Source organism: Notamacropus eugenii, chromosome 1 (assembly GCF_028372415.1).
Source record: "Notamacropus eugenii isolate mMacEug1 chromosome 1, mMacEug1.pri_v2, whole genome shotgun sequence".
Classification (NCBI taxonomy): Eukaryota; Metazoa; Chordata; class Mammalia; order Diprotodontia; family Macropodidae; genus Notamacropus; species Notamacropus eugenii.
Genome location: NC_092872.1, coordinates 451,441,902 through 451,459,261, shown reverse-complemented (window position 1 = coordinate 451,459,261; position 17,360 = coordinate 451,441,902). Strand labels below are relative to the sequence as shown.

The following is a 17,360-nucleotide window of genomic DNA, read 5'->3' as shown; positions in this document are numbered from 1 at the left end:
TCTTTGAGAGCAAGGACTAGTTCATACCTGATTCAATTTCCCTTAACATCAGAAACAAACCAATAAAGGTAGGTTGAGTAAATAAATGAATTAGGGATATTCCAGGACACCTTTTCCTATATCAACAGAATCTTGAAATCAGATATGGTTTAGTGTGGTCTTACCTTTCACTAACATAACTGGAAAGCTGGATAAGCTCATCCAGAGATGATTTGATTATGACTGTAGGCAGACTTGAAGGTATTTTACAGAAATGGACTTTTAATTTTTTCACATTCTCCTGAATTAATGCATAATTTTCCACCAAATATCTCACTTCTCCCAACTATGCAGCTAATTGATGGGCCCTCATAATGGTGTATACACTATTTATGTGCCTACTTACCCTGTCTTTCAGAGATCCATTCAGACTACTTTGGTCTGTTCTGAATTACTCCCTATGATTACACCTATGTCTTTACTCAAATCAGAGATGCCTAGTCCATGGAACCAATGTAGAGCTGAGACCAAAGCAGGGTTCTAAATAGAATTTGGGGAATCAAAAGCCAGAATGCACAATTATATTGAGGGCCCTTCCTCAGTCCTCTCCCAGCTGCTTCCTTTTCCAGGTGGGTTATAGGTCTTTTTTTGAGCTTCCTTTTCATGTCCAGGAGGCTAAAACTTAGAATAGGCAGAGTTGGGGAGCAAAAAACCTTAGGTAGGTATCTTGGCAAGTGGGTAATGAGGTAGGTGGTGGAACCTGAGAAAGCAGAAGAGTGGATGTGAAGTTTATGATGCACAATACCTTATTTTATTGCATTTGGCTTTATTACCCTTCATAGAGAGTGTGTTTTTAACAAATCAAAGGTTTGGGACAATCTTTCATCAAACATGTATGTTGGTGCCATTTTTCCAAAAACACATGCTCACATCCTGTCTCTGTGTCACATTTGGGTAATTCTTGCAACATTTCAAACTTTTTCATCATATTTGTTGTGGTGATCTGGCATCAGAGATCTTGGTTGCTATCATTGTGATTGTTTTGGGGAGCTGTGAACTATGCCCATATAAGATGAAGAATTTAATCAATAAATGTTATGTGTGTTCTGACTGGATTACCAATGGGCCATTCCACTGTTTCTCTCCCTTTCCTCGGTTTCATTATTCTTTGATATACAACAATGTTGAAATTAGATCAATTAATAGACCTACGACGGCCTCTAAGAGTTCAAGTCAAAGGAAGAGTCAACGTATGCAGCAAACTTCATTGTTGTCTTATTTTAAGAAATTTCCACAGTCACTCCAACCTTCAGCAACTACCACGTGTCAATGCGAAAAAGCCCATCCCTCCAATATAGAGGTGTTCTGGTCAAATGGAGCAAAATTACTTATTAAAAGGGAAAGACAGGCATGCATGTCAGGCCCCCAAATCCAAAGGTACCATGGAGCCCACAGCTTAGGAGAGGCAAGGGCAATTAATGCTTAAAAACCACAAAGGAAAGGGGTTATAGTGGAGAATGAACAGTCCTTTCCAGGAACAGATGGGACACAGAAGCAGGATGTTTTGCAACAAAGGTTGGCCACAAGACTGCTTTAAGGGAGTTTGAGGTGCACAGTTCAGCAAAGTGAGCCAGCAAATACCAGTAAAGGCAGCTGGAAGTGAGCAAGAATTTTGGCTCACTTCAGGCTCCTAATTGGTTCGTTTTGGAAAAAGACGTACTCTGTGCTCACTACATCTCTGTACTAAAGTAACTTATAGAAAACAGACACAGTCTCAGGAATACTTTCACAATCCTGATCAGTCACCTCACATTGAGGTAAGGCTCTCCACCTACAAAAAAATTCCAACTCACTGAAGGTTCAGATAATGTTTAATATTTTTTAGTAAATATTTCTCAATTAAGGCATTTATATTTTTAGACATAATACTACACATACTTAATAAACTACAATATAGTATAAACATAACTTTTATATGGATTGGGAGACCAAAAATTGTTTGACTCAGTTTATTGTGATATTTGCTTTGTTGTGGTGGTCTAGAACTGACCCCAAACTATCTGTGAGATGTGCCTGTAATTACCCAGCCTTACTGTCATTCAAAATCAGTCCTTGAATAGGATTTTAAGACATCTGGGACCTTCAGACATATGGGAAATTCAATCTGGTCCCTAGAGCTGCCTGAGACTTTGAGGGTAGGGTCAAATTAGTTGACATAAGCATTTAGATTCTGAAATAAGAGAAGATTGGAATGATATTAAGACTAGAGTATTGGGGGCAAAGAAGCCAGGAATCTCAAGGATCACTGGCCTCCCCTTTTTGACATTCTCCATATCTTTCCCACATTCTTCTAGCTCCGCAGTCTCAGACACTTTGCACTTAAGTGAGTCAAAGACTGGATTGTTGTTGGCATAATTCACCGGGTAATAGAGGTACGTGGATAGAAGTAAGAAGTAGATAGAGCTTGCTGCCACTTGTCTTTGAGAAGGAGGCTTCTCTATTTTAGAGCACTGTGAAAATACAAAGGAAGATCAGTAGCAGTATATGGTATGTAACTTCTACCCCATCCATGTCAAATATATATAATGATTTTGATCTGGACTGTCAGCTGCTTAACCAGTACTGAAAGTATCTTCAATGAGGCTTTCTTTTGGTTTTGGGTTTATTTCCTTTTGGTGAGCAGGTGAAATTATTTCATTTGAGGGAGAACTACATTTTGACTCGTTTCAGGTTCCTGATTAGTTCCTTTTGGAAGAAAGGCTTACTCTGTGCTCACTACATCGCTATAGTAAAGTAACTTATAGAATGTGTGGAAGTCCACACATGGAAAGAATGATTCTGAGATATGGGATGTCTTCTCTTCTGGAAGAATCCTCTAGTTGATGGAAATGTTCACAACCCAGAACTGAGGGAGGCTATGCCCTGGTGAGACTCTACTACAGTACTCAGTTCAATTTTTGGTAACATTGAAGAAAAGATATTGATTAGCAAATTTAATTTTGACCAGAGGATGGCTACCACCACAGTGAACAACCTCCAAACTCTGACACATCTTGTTTGGTTAAAGCCATTTGGAAGGTTGAAGTCATAAGAATAAAATGTTTGTATCATAGGTGCCTTATGGTACATATTTATGTGGGAAATCAATCAATTTAGTCTACATTTCCACTGGTCTCCCTTCACAGCAAAGCTTGGAATATGTAGATCTTGATTCCATAAAAAAGAGAAACTGCTTACCAATTTGAGCTTACCAGAGTGACTTAAGCTGCCAATACATTTCTGAATTGATCAAGGTCTTCAAGAAGAGAGATGGATCCTCAGGAATATTTTTAGAGGAAGCTACCACTTAAGTATGGATTAGATTAGATGATCCCTAAGATCTCTCCTGGGTTAAAGTTGCCAATTCCACATTTTAGGACCATATGTTTCAGGGATATAGGAATCACTTGAAGCTGGCTCAACTTTGGCTTGGTGCTTAAGAGGTAATTTATGTCCTCCATGAGACATGACCATGCTTTCAGTGTCTAAAAAATGTGCTTTGGCACTTAAAATGTTAGATCAAAGAGAGCTCATGGCCAGCCATCTTTCAATTTTCCCATAGTAGGAAGAGCCTTGGAGGAGGTTGTTGTGGGAGAACCTAAAATCGTTAATGATCACAATCTTATATATAATGAAGGAACACACAACTACAAAGTGGGAATGAATGTTTTTCAGGACTTGGTAAGAGTATGATTAACAAAACTACCTTTAACTGAAGAAGGAACACTGGTTGATTCTGTGCTCAACATATAATACCTAAAAACTCTTTTAGACCAATAAGAAATATGAGAATACTGGAGAAAATCAGACAATAACTAAATACATGATTTCTTATATAATATGAAGAAGCTGGGGGCAGATGACTTCATGGACTTGGAAAATGTATGGGATTATTTTTCACTGAAAAAGGAACAGTGGTTCTATGATCAATATAAGATCATTTGCTGTCCTTTCAGACTGATGAGGAATATATGCAAACAGTGAAGACCAGCACCTGGGAGACATATTTCTCCCATTTAATGTTTTTAGGTCCCTCATTCCAAAGACTGGAGGAACCAATTCCTGTTAAAATCCAGGTATTGTCCTTGACTTCCCATATCTCTTTGGAGTCTTGAATTAACTGAGGATATTTCTTTTAAGTGTCACCACAGGTGAACAAATTGCATCTATTCTTTCTTGAAAGAAGCTGGGCATCAAGAGCAGGATATTGACTGCACTGTGTCATCTTCACAGTAAATAATCAGACAGGATTTAAGAATAGTAACAGGAATTGAAGGCATCATAATCCAGGGCAAATAATAACAGCATCTTTTTGGGGACCTCCCTAGAACTCTGTTTGTTTCCCATGAATTCTTTTGCTTATGCAATAGAATCCTTGATCTGTGCTATTTGCTCTGGCCACTGTGAAAGAAGCAAGGATTAATTAGTCACTTATTTTTTAGGGTAAATATGGCTCCTACTAGGCACTCAACACAATTGGATCTCTGAAAGGTCTGGAAAATAGACAAACTTGTGGACTTGAGTGAATAGAACCTGATAGATTGTAAACAGAATCAAGGGAATTCTGAATGTGCTGGGGGATTCATCAATTTTGCTTGCAATTATAACATGATGAATGAAGACATTTCCTTTGAGGAGTGCTACCTTTACCTGAACAAGATAAATGAAGAAATTCTGTTGCTGTCCTTGACATTAGGCTGACTAATGGCACAAAGATTCACAAACAGTCTCCATTGTTCAAGAACTCCACCTGGATATTAGATGGGCATTGAGGGAAGTGAGTTATGAAAATGATAAGGAAATTCATCCAGAACTTTGGTCATTTGATTATTCTCTCTAAAAAGGGATCAGTTAGGGAGGATTGACTATAACAACACAGTGCCTTCCCCTTAGAGAAATAAAGAAGTGAGAATTTAACTGAGATTGTGCATACACCATCCTTCAAAAGATCATAGAGTATTGGATGAGGCATTTAAAAAAAAATTGTTCTAATAATTGATTGGACTGAAGGGATCAATATGCTTAGGAAGCCCTGTGTAGATAGCAGGTTTAGTCTTACACTGTACCTTCACTTAATAGACATCAGTTCAGTGAACACTGGGATGAACTTCCAACTGGGTTTTTATCACAACCAAATAATGAAAGCAAGACAACAATACTGTGAGATTAAGAGGTGAACTGTTATTTCCCTTTTAAAAGGTGAGGTCTCCTCAGGTGACTGATGTCATTTCATGAAGATCCACTGAAATTTCCATAATCAATTTTGTCTATTCCAGAAACAGCCCTAGTACTCCAACAGACCTTGAGCATTAAGGTCACTGGAATTGTAGACATTCCTTATGGAAATGAATTGTCTCTCATACAAGGTGTGGCTAAAGCCAATATCTGTATCAATTGATCACTTAATAGCAGGAGGCCATCCTTCTGCTTCTATCAGTCAGGTATGGAGTAGACCTGTCCAGAATTCTGCCCTGGGGTATCTTTCTTTCTTTTTTCTTTTTTTTTTCTTTTTACCACAACCTTGCATTTCCTAGTTTATTATGAACAATGCTGCAGCAACCAGTATTTGGACTGTGCCATCCTGGTTATGGACTGTGGACACGAAGGAGAAAATTTAGGAGGACAGAAGTATCAGTTCATTAAAAATAGGTAAATAACATTGCCATGTTAGTGTGTGTGTGTGTGTGTGTGTGTGTGTGTGTGTGTGTGTGTGTGTGTGTGTGCATTGTCTGAACTGAAAGAACAGCTTTGGTACAGAGTAGAAGTCTCTCAGATAGGGATCTAGGTTAGGGGGCAGGGGTACCTTCCCTCTACTTAATGGAGCTTACGTGGATTATATAGTTTTGCTAGGAGGACTATGGGAACTGGAGAAATCACTTAGGTTTTTCATCTCACTTCATTCCATTTTGGAAGGATGCATATCCTTGATACAGTTGACTCTTCTATCCATTAGCTTTCCTGGTAAAAAAAAAAAAAAAGTGACCATATGAGTCCCCACAGGTGGAAAGTTTGTCCACAGTTAGGAAATTTGGACATGGAAACAATGTCTTTTCACCTCACCAAGACTGCTGAAGGATTGTTTTATAATTTCTGGGAATTCAATTCTTGTTTCAACAAATCTTAAACCTTCTTTTCGGGACTCCTGGGGTTCACTGTCATACTCCCTGGACTGAGATGTGAAAAGTAAACTTTTCCTCTTAATTCTCATTCTCACTTATATGCTAAACAGGATCCCATTGCTAACTGAGTTCTATGTTGCTTTTTAGCTTGGCACGACCAAGACCACATATATCCTCCTGGGAAAGGACCAGGACAGATATTGTAGTGTTGCTACCAGTGCCAACAAACTTTTGGTGTAACCCAGTGAAGACTTCTGTACCAGCAATTGGAGTCTGCGGTCCCCAGAAAAAACCCTCTTCATCAAGAATTCAGCCTCAATAGAAGACCTTGATAACTGGGATCAAGTCTCCCCACCGTAACAGTGAATCTTCCTAGTTTGGGGATATTTATTTGCCGCATCATGTTGGATGCAAATGTTAGCTGGTTATGCTAAATTTCAAGAAATAAAATGAATCATGCTTCCAGCACCCAGATGTGATCAGAGACCCTAATACCTGAGGATAAGCTGCCCACTCAAAACTATGTACCTTTGTAGCTAAATGGAATTGACTCATTCCCACAAATGTTTGTTTCAGACTGTAGCTGAATATGTTCAAGTTGTAAATAAGAAAGTGAATGCCATTTTGAGAACTGGATTTTTTTTTTGCATTAAATGTTACGTGTGATTCTGGCAGATATGAGGGCAGAGGTACCTTAATGGTCCCTGTGAATGAAAGTGGCTCATATTACTGGTAAGGAAATACAATAATCCCCTAAGGATGTTTCTTCCTTAAAGCCTCCAGAGAACACAGAAGATTTTTAATTCTGTCACTGCTGCAAGCCAAAAGACCAAAATACCATCAGGAACTCTAAATGAAGGCCTGTCTAAATCTCAACACCATAACACAGTGTGGCCCCTAGCAATCCAAGATTCCTACTGCTGATTAGGCTAAAACTCACAAACCAATGCCCCCTAACTATCCTCTTCTCAACCACTATCTATGCTATCCACTCAGATCACCCAATTCCTTCATGTCTAGTTTATGCTCACTTTGTTCCATTGTCTCTGCTTCACAGATTGCCTGTACCTCAGTCCTACTCATACAAAATAGTTTTTAGTACCCCTACTTCTACTCAGTATCATCTGTCTCTCCCATATCAACTATGCAACTGAAAAGTAGGCCTTCTCTAACACAATGAAATTAAATCAGGAGAAATGTAAAATTCCATCAATAATTTTTTAAAATATCATACTTTTGATATTTCTGATTTTATAAACACTTCATTTATTAACATTTAATATGCATTTAAGTTGACATATAATTGGTATCAGGATCTCCGCATCTTTCAGTCAATTGTGTGCTTGAAAAAGTGTCAAACATCATGAAATAATACATAAAATAGCTTTCCTCTTCCTAATTTCCCCGTCAAAAGTGCTTTCAAGGCTTATTTAGATTATGCTAATTAAAATGAAAAGACTGTAATACAAGCAGAGATCTCTATTGATATTTTCTTAGCCATATATTTTGACATTAAAAATGCCCAAACCTTTTCCCACATCTTTGGTTGATCACCCTCCAACATCAATGCCCTCATGTTTTTCACCTTCAGCAAATATTTCAAGTAACCTTGATATAATATGGCTGCTTTTCTCATCTTTCTTCTCTATACTGCTATTTCTCTCTCTCTTTGTGTTTTTAGGATTTCCAACATGATGCTTAATTGAAGATTTTTAACTTGTTCTTTTTCTAGTTTTTTAAGTTACATGCTCAATTCATTGATCTGCTTTTTCTCTGTTTTATTGAGTATAAAGAGATAAATTTTCTCCTAAGTACTGCTTTGCTTTTACTGGTATGTTGTCTCGTTGTCATTCTCTTTAATGAAATTATTTCTATGAACTGTTCTTCGACCCACTTATTCTTTAGGATTACACTATTTTATTTCCAATTAATTTTTTATCTATCTTTCCCTTTATTGAATACAATTTTATTGCATTATGATCTGAAAAGAATGCAGTTAATATTTCTGCCTTTCTACATTTTATTGTAAGGTTTTTTAAGCCCTAAAACATGGTCAATTTTTATGCTGTGTACCACTAAGAAAAAGGTACCTTCTTTTCTATTCTCTTTCCATTTTCTCCAGAGGTCTATCATATACAACTTTTCTAAAATTCTCTTCACCTCCTTAACTTCTTTCTTATTTGTAGTTAGGTTTATCTAGTTCTGAGAGGAGAAGGGTGAAGTACCCCACTAGTGTTACTGTCTGTTTTCTCCTGTAACTCATTTAACTTCTCCTTTAGAAGTTTGGATGCCATATCATTTGGTGCATATGTTTAGTATTGATATTACTTCATTGTCTATGGTACCTTTTAGCAAGTTGTAGTTTCCTTCCTTATCTCTTTTAATGAAATCTACTTTTGCTTTTGCTTTATCTAAGATCATGATTGCTACCCCTGTCCTTTTCACTCCCGCTGAAGCAAAATAGATTCTGCTCCTGCCCCTTACCTTTACTCTGTGTCTCTGCTTTCAATGTGTTTCTTGAAAACAATTTATTGTAGGATTCTGGTTTTTAATCCACTCTGCTATCTGCTTCCATTTTATGGGTGAGTTCATCCCATTTCTATTCAGTTATGCTTACTGTGTGTTTCCCTCCATCCTATTTCCCTCCTGTTTATCCTTTTCTCTCTCTCTCTCTCCATCTCTCTGTCTCTGTCTCTCTCCTTTCACTTTTTCCCTCCTCACCAGTGTTTTTCTTCTCACCACCATCTCCCCCAATCTGTCCTTTCTCCTGTCAGTCTCCCCCCTTTCTTAACCTCTTACCCTCCTACTTCCCTTAAGGGTAAGATAGATTTCTGTACCCAACTGACTGTGTATGTTATTCCCTCTGAGTCAATTCTGACGAGAAGAAGGTTCAAGTGATGCCCACCATTCTCCCCATCTTTCTGCCCACTGTAATAGGGCTGTCACACATCTTCAGGTGAGATAATTTACCCCATTCTACCCGTTTCCATCCCTCTCCTCCCAGAGTAATCTGGTCTATCACTTCTTAATTTTTTTATCTCATCCCATCAAAATCATCTTATACCCATACCTTCTGTTTATACTCGAACTAATACAGTTTTTATGAGTTACAAGTATCATCTTTCTGTTTTGGAATGTAAACAATTTAGCTTTATTGAAACTGTTATGTTTTCTCTTTCCTGTTTACCTTTTTATGCTTCTCTTGAGTCTTGCATTTTAAAATCAAATTCTTTGCTCAGCTCTGGTCTTTACATCAGGAATCTTGAAAGTCCTCTATTTCACTGAATGACCATTTTCTCCCCTGAAAGATTATGCTTAGTTTTGCTGGGTAGGTGATTCTTTGTTTTAATCCTAGTTCCTTTGTCCTCCAGAATATCACATTGTAAGTCCTTTACTTTAATATAGAAGCTGCTAAATCCTGTGTAATCTTGACTGTGACTCCACAACCTTTGTATTCTTTTTTTTCTAGCTGCTTGTAGTGTTTTCTCCTTGACCTGGAAGGTCTGAAATTTGTGATATTCTTAGGAATTTTCATTTTGGGTTTCATTCAGGAAGAGATTAGTGGATTCTTTCAATGTCTATTTTATTCTCTGGTTCTAGGATAATAGGACAGATAGCCTTGATAATTTCTTGAAGCATGATATTCAATTTCTTTTTTTGATCATGGCTTTCTGGTAGTCCAGCAAGTCTTAAATTATCTCTTTAGGATCTATTTTCCATGTCAGTTGTTTTTCCAATAAAATATTTCAAATTTTCCTTTATTTTTTCATTCTTTTGATTTTGTTTGATTCTTCTTTCTGTTTCTGCTCTGTGTTGCCTTGCTAATCTTTTATCAGCTGGAATTATTTTAGTAGGATAAGAAATAACTGTGTGATTTATAGAGAAAGATATTGAGCTAGGGAAACCTGTGTAACTGAAATTATGACATAATCCCGGGGAAATTCCTGTGTTGGTTGACCTGAGGAATCACTATAATCATTGTAAGAGTGACTACATTAATCTTTATATTAAAATGTGGTAACTTGTCCTGAGCTTCTGATGTAAAAGGACCCTGTTTTTCACAAGAGCCTGATTAAGTGAAAGAGAACTGAACATGCCTTTTTCCCCCTAGAATACATGAATCAAGAGATCCATAAATCACTGTGAATTTTTTTACTCAGGTCTCAAACCATCCTGGGCAGATAGTAGACTCATGTTTTTTTCTCTGAATAGAGTTTGGTTTCTTTTCCCAAAAAGACTTCCCAGTTTCTTTCCTACAAATGTTATTGTGCTATAAGAAATAATACATAAAAGGGATACAGAGAAGTATGGGAAGACTTATATGAACTGATTCAAAGTAGAATAAACACAACTGGAAAACTGCTATATAAACAACAATAATAACCAAGGAAATGAAAGGAATGAAAAAGAATGAGGTTAGAGTCTTTTGAAATTTATACTCGATGGACTTGGCATCTCATGTAGTTCTTGAAATTTTCTCTATGCACTTCCCATTCAGATCATTTATAAAAATGTTAAATTTCAACTCTCTGCCCTAGGCCCTGGGTGTTCCCTTTAAATTCCACTTTTCCCTTCAAAAAAGACTCTACTGATTCCAATTTTTTGCTTTCTGTATTTATCCCAATTCTCTAAATGATTTTTAAAAAATGTCTTCTCCCTAAATTGGTGACTCACGATCCTTAAAAAAAATTGCTAGAGTCCTGGTCAAAACTATTTTAAAAGTCTAAATAAGGTCGTTTCAAAGGTCCTTCCCAAAGGAAGGACCTAAAAGACTTTCAGAAGATTAATCAATTTCTCCTTACAAAGACTGACACGTGTAAGTTTCTGTTTTTAACGACGTCCTAATTCAAGACCCGCCCAACACTCCCTTAGAAGGCTAGCCCCACCCTTCTATGGGCCCTCCCTCGAGGCCCCCCCTCTCCAAGGCCCCGCCCCTTTCCCAATTCAAATTCTACAGGATCCGGGCTCCCACTAGTAGTGGTGTTCGGTCGTTTTTCCGTTGTGTCCTCTTTGTGATCCCCATTTGGATTCTGGGCAAAAACACTGGAGTGGAATGCCATTAGCTTCTCCAGCTCATTTTTCCATTTGAGGAAACTGAGGCAAACGGGGTTAAGTACCCAGGGTCAGAGCCCGTATTTGAACCTAGGTTTTCCTGACTAGAGGCCGGCGCCCTATTAACCGCGCCTCCTAGCTGCCTCATCCAGCCTTAAATCTCTAGTTCTTATGACAGTCACCAAGGAAGGCCTTGCAGAGAAGTCTCTGCCTGCTATAAAGTGGGACGAAATCCTTCTGGGTCCCACCCTTCAACCCTAAGTGAAATGCTCTTCCACTCCTATTTCAAAGTCCTGTGATCCCTCCGCCTCTGGTAGTCCCTCTCTGATCACCACCCCCGACCCCCTTTTTCAACCCTTAATCAAACCATCCTCTCGGTTCACCGACCCAGAAATAGTAAGAACCGGAAAGGGCGGGCTGTCGCCACCGCTAAGGGAAACATGCAGTGATAATGACAGGATGAAAAAGAGAGAGTGAATTTCAAAGACCACGACCTACGATTGTCAAAGCATTGCTCCCTAACGGCAGTGATAATTTTTGGGGCGTCCACCTGTTCTCAGCAGAACCTGGAACCAGTAGCCCGAGTGCCGGGGACGAAAAGAACTTGGTGATGATAATCCGCAAGACCTTTTTTGCACAGGAAGCCGCCAGAAAACGGAAGCGGTGCATTCTGGGTGTGGTAGTCCTGCGCCTCCCAGGGCGCAGGCTCTCCTCCGCCCTCCCTTCTAAGGCGGCATGAAGAATGCGCGCGCAGCCTCGACGCCATGATTGGTTCTTTGGCCTCGAACCAGTTCTTTATCTGAGGTCAGGCCAGGCCCCGGACCCAATTCCAGGTATTTAGTGACCCGGGCCCAGTTCTTTGCAGCACCTTGAACCCGAACTGGGCGGGTCCGGGAGGAGACCAGGGGCCTGGCGCCAAGCATGCGATCGGGGCCATTCCCTCCCCTGAGGAGGGCGGGACAAGGGGCGGGCTTAATGACTGGGGAGAAGGGAGAGGGTGTGGGGGGGGCAGAGGGGAAGGGTTGGTGCGTGCGCGCGTGTGTGTGTATGTGTGTGTGTGTGTGTGTGTGTGTGTGTGACACATAGAAAGAGAAGCGCTCCCTCGTGTGGGCCTTCCCTTTGGGTAAAGGAGTTAAGACTGCCCCGGTTCCCGGCAGCAGTAACTCTTCATCACGCACCCTGTGGCTGTCACCGTGACAGGCAGTTGCGGGCACGAAGATCCCCAGTCAGATACAGGTGTCTCTCCCTCCGTCTTATAATTCACGGAGAAAATAGACATGTGGCCACGAAGCTTCTACAGGAAGGGTTGTTTCGTAGGTGCGACGAGGAGGCCCTGGCTACATGCCTGTTAAATTGGAGGAAGGAGAGGGTGCTTCCAGGGGTTGTGGGGGTGAGTCTGGGGCCTGTAAGCAGACCAGCCCAGATCTAGATTCTGGTTGTAGTGTTAGCGAATGATCGGGAAAGGATTGGGATGTGGCGTGTGTTATTCCCATTCCAGTAGGATGTCATATGAATTACAGCTGGAAAGTTTTAGGGACGCTCGTTTGTGAAGGGACTCTAGTCCAGAGTTACGGTGTTCATTTATTTATTTTCGTGCAGTGGGGAGCCAGTATATACGTATCAAAGAAGAATCTGATCACCTGTATTTATCTAAGTGACTGTGAGTCAATTCCAAGAGCTCTTGACGTTGACCCTTCAGTATCATGTGCTAGACAACATCAGTATACTAAATCTTTAGTTCCTGAAGGTCAGAGAACTTGTTTTATTCACTTTTGTTTTCCCTGTTGCGCAAAGATTTGATCATAGTAAGGTATCCCTTACCAGTTTGCTAAATGAACAAAAGTATGATGCATCATGTACATATTTGTGTAACTTTCTACTTTTTGCACTTTAGGTTTCCACCCATTACCTAGTCTGCTAGGTCCCTTTTGCTGACTGCATCTTCTGTTTATTCATATCAGTCCTCCAGAGATTCTACAGGTGTACAGCACTGGGCACCAGAAGGAGGGTTCCCTACCAAGATCTCAGCACCAAAGTGAAGTGACCTTGCCTCTGAGCACTCAGACCCTGGGGACCTGGAATCCATCCCAAGTGGAGAGACCACTGACCTGAAATTTCTGTGACTGTTGCCAGACCAATTCCTGATCTTCCCACCTGGATAAAAGAGGACTGAAGTGACATTGGAACATTGAGAACACATTGAGGAGTGGGTGACTGAAGGATTGATTTAGAGGCTTGGGGAGAAAGGTGAGCATTACAGAGAAAAAGGGGATATAAATGGTCCAAGGAAGAAACCCGATTACCAGAGTAGGAAATATTCATTTTTTTCTTACCTGAAATTACTTTTCCTCTTAGAAAGTTTGCCTAGTACATCTTTACTAGGCAGATTTTCTATATGCATTGTTGGCCCAGCATTGTACTCTCATTCTGTTTTCTCTAAGGGATATTTCTGGGAAAGAGTTGAAAGTGGGATATTCTACTGAATTGTAACAATCCCTCTCCTAAACCAGATCAGGAAAGAATGAGGGTTCTAAGATGTGAATACAGATGGGAAAGTTTGTAACAGAATGCTTTGGCTGTCCTTGATGCCATTCATAGAGTAGGTCTCATATTAATAAAGGCTTTCAGAGCTGCACCTTGAGTGATCAGGTTGTCTTTGGGGGTGATCTTTCATTGGGACTATTTATAGGTGCAATACATAGAATTTAATAGCACCAAAAAGATAGAGTGTAGAACCCAGACAGCAACGTCAGTGGCCCTTCTTTTTGATGCAGGATGGAGATGGCATTGTTCCTGGACTTCATTTGACTTTCCTGTTCCTTCACAAAATTTTTGGGGAGTGAGGGTGTAGCATTACACCAACTTTTTTGTGAGGATTTCTAGCCTGTAAGAAAACCACAAGATAGAAGAAGGTCTGTCATGTCTTCTTTTTCTTCCCCAGCACTGTCTTCTCAAGACTTTGCCCTTCCCCAACAAGAGAGCATTGAACAGGAGAGAATGAACTCTGCACTTCCAATAGTCAGATCCCAGGTGAGTTGGGCTTTTTCTCTTCTGAAATGCTATATCTCTAGTCTCAAGAGTGGAAACTTTTCTTTCTTTGTCCTCAAGCTTTTTTGCCTAACCCAAGTCCTGTTAAGGGACTTGAACCCCAATTGTTTGACCCCAATAGACTGAAAGTTTTCCCAATTTGTCTGGCAACTTTCTCCTTCTTTGCCTACCATCAAACTATTCAGCAGATTATTCAGTTGTACTATATTCTTAGAACTGAATAATCTGCTAAATAGTTCTTAGAACTGAGTTTGAACCTGTGAACAAAACAAAAGAAATAGAAAGTGCAGTCTTTGTCTTTAAAGGCTCATTGGAAAAACACAAATATCAAATAACATTTTTATTTTTAACATAGGTGAAAACATTAAGTAATATAGATAGGTCCATGATTCAAAGCCAAGGGAAAAGTAAGATGAAAAGACTTTCTGATGACCTTGATGGATGAGATTTGGATAGTTATAGAGAATGGCAGAGGGCATTACAGGCAAAGGATTAGAGTTGAAGTATCATGTCTAAGAATCACTGAAGAGGCTTTAGAACATTATGGAAATAATGAAAAATACATTGCCTCTGTACTGGGAGGTGGCAGGGGGGGCATATTGTGGATGACCTTGAATGACAGCTTAAAGAGTTTGGAACTGTTCTTGATGGAGAATAGCACTGGATACGGGGAGCTATTTTGACATGTTTGAAGAATAAAGGATACAAAGGATAACTGGTTCATTAGAAAAGATAAAAGATGGGAGAGAGTTAAAGTTGGCTCCAGGCCTGTTGGACAACTGGCAGAATGATGATCTTGGTAGTGAAGATGAACGTGACTGTTTAAAGTTGGCTTCACAGCACATAAATAGTAATCTAAACATGACAAGTGTGAGATTTTCACCAAAATAATTCACTCCACCAAATTGCTGTGCTGTGTTTCTTGGAACCTGGTAACAGTTCATTGTCCAGTAGGAGAGTAAGTCCTGGAGGCACCAGTTCCTTTAGCATTAGTTGATTGTCATTTTCTTTGAAAGTGCCAGTTTATGCTTTTCTTGACAAAAAAAACAAAACGATACCTGGATTATTTCTTTCTTGGGAGTTTAAATATACAATAGATGCTTTTTTGTTCACAGTAAATCAAATACCATGGTACTTACCCAATAGGATTATCTATCAAAGGACAGCTTTCACATTTATGTGTCATTGTTTGGTAATCACATATCACTCAGAGGAGCTAGTTTCTTAGGTCTTTAGGAGAAAGCAATTCAAGTTCATTGTATTTTCCAACACAGGCCAGTGAAGCTCATTGTAACATATTTTGCTCATTGGTTTATATTTATTGAATTACATCTTATGAAAATAGTGTTCGGAAATAAGATAGTGAAAATCTTTTCATAATCATTTCCAATGAATTTAAAACCAAAGAATTAATAGAGATTCCTATAGTCATTTATCTTGGACATAAGATAATGCAGTTATATGAAAGTATTACATTCTTGTAATTGTTTTGCATAAAAACAATCTTAATTTCCTCTTTCTGCTCCAAAATGTCTCCTATCCCCTTTTGTCCTGGGAGTACTCCACAGTCACAAAACTCTAGACCAGTACTTACAGTTCCATAATATATTTCAAACATAAGCATGTTTCATAGCTAAATTAACTTTGGGAAACATTGACCTGTATGCAAGGTTTTGTTACATTTAAGAATAATACAGTAGAACAAGCAATGAATTTGCATCAAAAGATTTGGGTTCAAATCCTACCCTACTTACTACCTTTGTGACTTTGGCTAAGTCATTTAACCTATCTGGGCATCAGCTTTCTCATTTGTAAAGTGTAAAAGTTTGCCTTCCAGCTCTAACTCTATTATCCTATGTTCAAAAGAGGCAATTGTTAAAAATTATTTCTAACAAACTTGCAGTCAATCAACAAGTATTTATTAAATGCTAGACATGGGGATACAAAGACAAAAATTAAATAGACTCTACCTTCAAAGGCTTATTTTCCATCATGGGAGATATGTGTATAGAAAAGACAGACAAATTAACTTTGGAGGGGAAGGCACTATCAGTTGTCCATTTGGTAGGGTCTGGGTTGGGGGAAGGAGAAGCCAGGGCAGGGGTCCTAATAGTTCAGTTTCATTCAGTACAAATTGATTAAGTACCTACAATATAAAGGCCCTATGCTGGATCCTGGAGATGCAAAGTTAGGAACTGTTTCTAACCTCAAGAGTTTATGATCTGAGGGGAAGAGAGGGAGAGGATCATATATATATACATAGCTAAGAAAGCACAAATTGTGTGCCAAATAAATACAAGTTATTTTGTGATGAGGAAGAGTATTAACAATTGGGGGAGGGAGGATGGTTCAGGAAAGGCCTCACATAGAGAGTGGCATATGAGCTTAGCCTTTAAAGGAGTTTGATATGCTAAGAGGTATGAGGGAAAGAGCATTCAAGGAATGCAGAAGATAACAAAGGCATAGAGGTGGGGTAGATCAGTCTGGGTGGAACATAGACTATATGAAGGAAAATAACGTGAAATAAATCTGAAAGGGTATGCTGGAGTCAGATTTTGAAGGGCTTTAAAGGTCAGAGAGAATTTTCTAGTTTATCCCACTGAAGATTTTTGAATGAAGGACGACATCTCCAGAACTTTAAAGATCTAAATTTGTTTTCACATATATATTTGACATTTGCAAGGAGTGTGGTTGGAGGGTGGGGATAGAAAAGGAAGGAAAGGAAGAAAAAGGAGTTGTGAAGTTAAATAACTTTTTGGATATGGGATGGTTAGGGAGAATGAAGAGTTGAACGTTCTAAATCTAGGTGATTACAAGAATAGTGGTGCCTTTTGCAGAAATTGGGACATTAGGAGGAAGGAAGGATAGGTTTAAAGGAAAGGGAATGAGTTCGTTTTTGTACATATCGAGTTTGAAATACTTAATGGACATCCAGGTAGAAATGTCTAGGCAACTAGTTGGTGATGTAAGCCTAAGTTCATAAGAAAATAGTGACTAGATATGTAGACTTTTGAATCGGCTTCATATAGTCATCTAATCTAACAAGAATCTCCTTTACAAATCCCCCAAAAGTAGTCATCCAGCCTTTCCAGAAAGACCTTTAGTAAAAGGGATCCTATTTTC

At 39.1% G+C, this 17,360-nt stretch overlaps 1 protein-coding gene across 4 annotated transcripts in view; it reads left to right on the top strand.

Annotated features, from left to right (window-relative positions):
* The first annotated feature begins 11,960 nt into the window (after nt 1-11,960).
* The window catches only part of LOC140519181 (uncharacterized), a 110,686-nt gene continuing 105,286 nt past the window's right edge, over nt 11,961-17,360 (top strand). For 2 of the 4 annotated variants that reach the window (XM_072631980.1, XM_072631984.1), the window contains exon 1: nt 14,133-14,219. Coding sequence is in view for 2 of the 4 variants with exons in the window: in XM_072631979.1 (XP_072488080.1) it covers nt 14,187-14,219 (33 nt within the window). In the remaining 2 variants the exon portion in view is untranslated. Of the gene's footprint in view, nt 12,023-12,222; nt 12,426-13,083; nt 13,437-14,130; nt 14,220-17,360 lie in introns of those variants that run through there. The other 2 variants (XM_072631979.1, XM_072631978.1) reach the window with 2 other exon arrangements.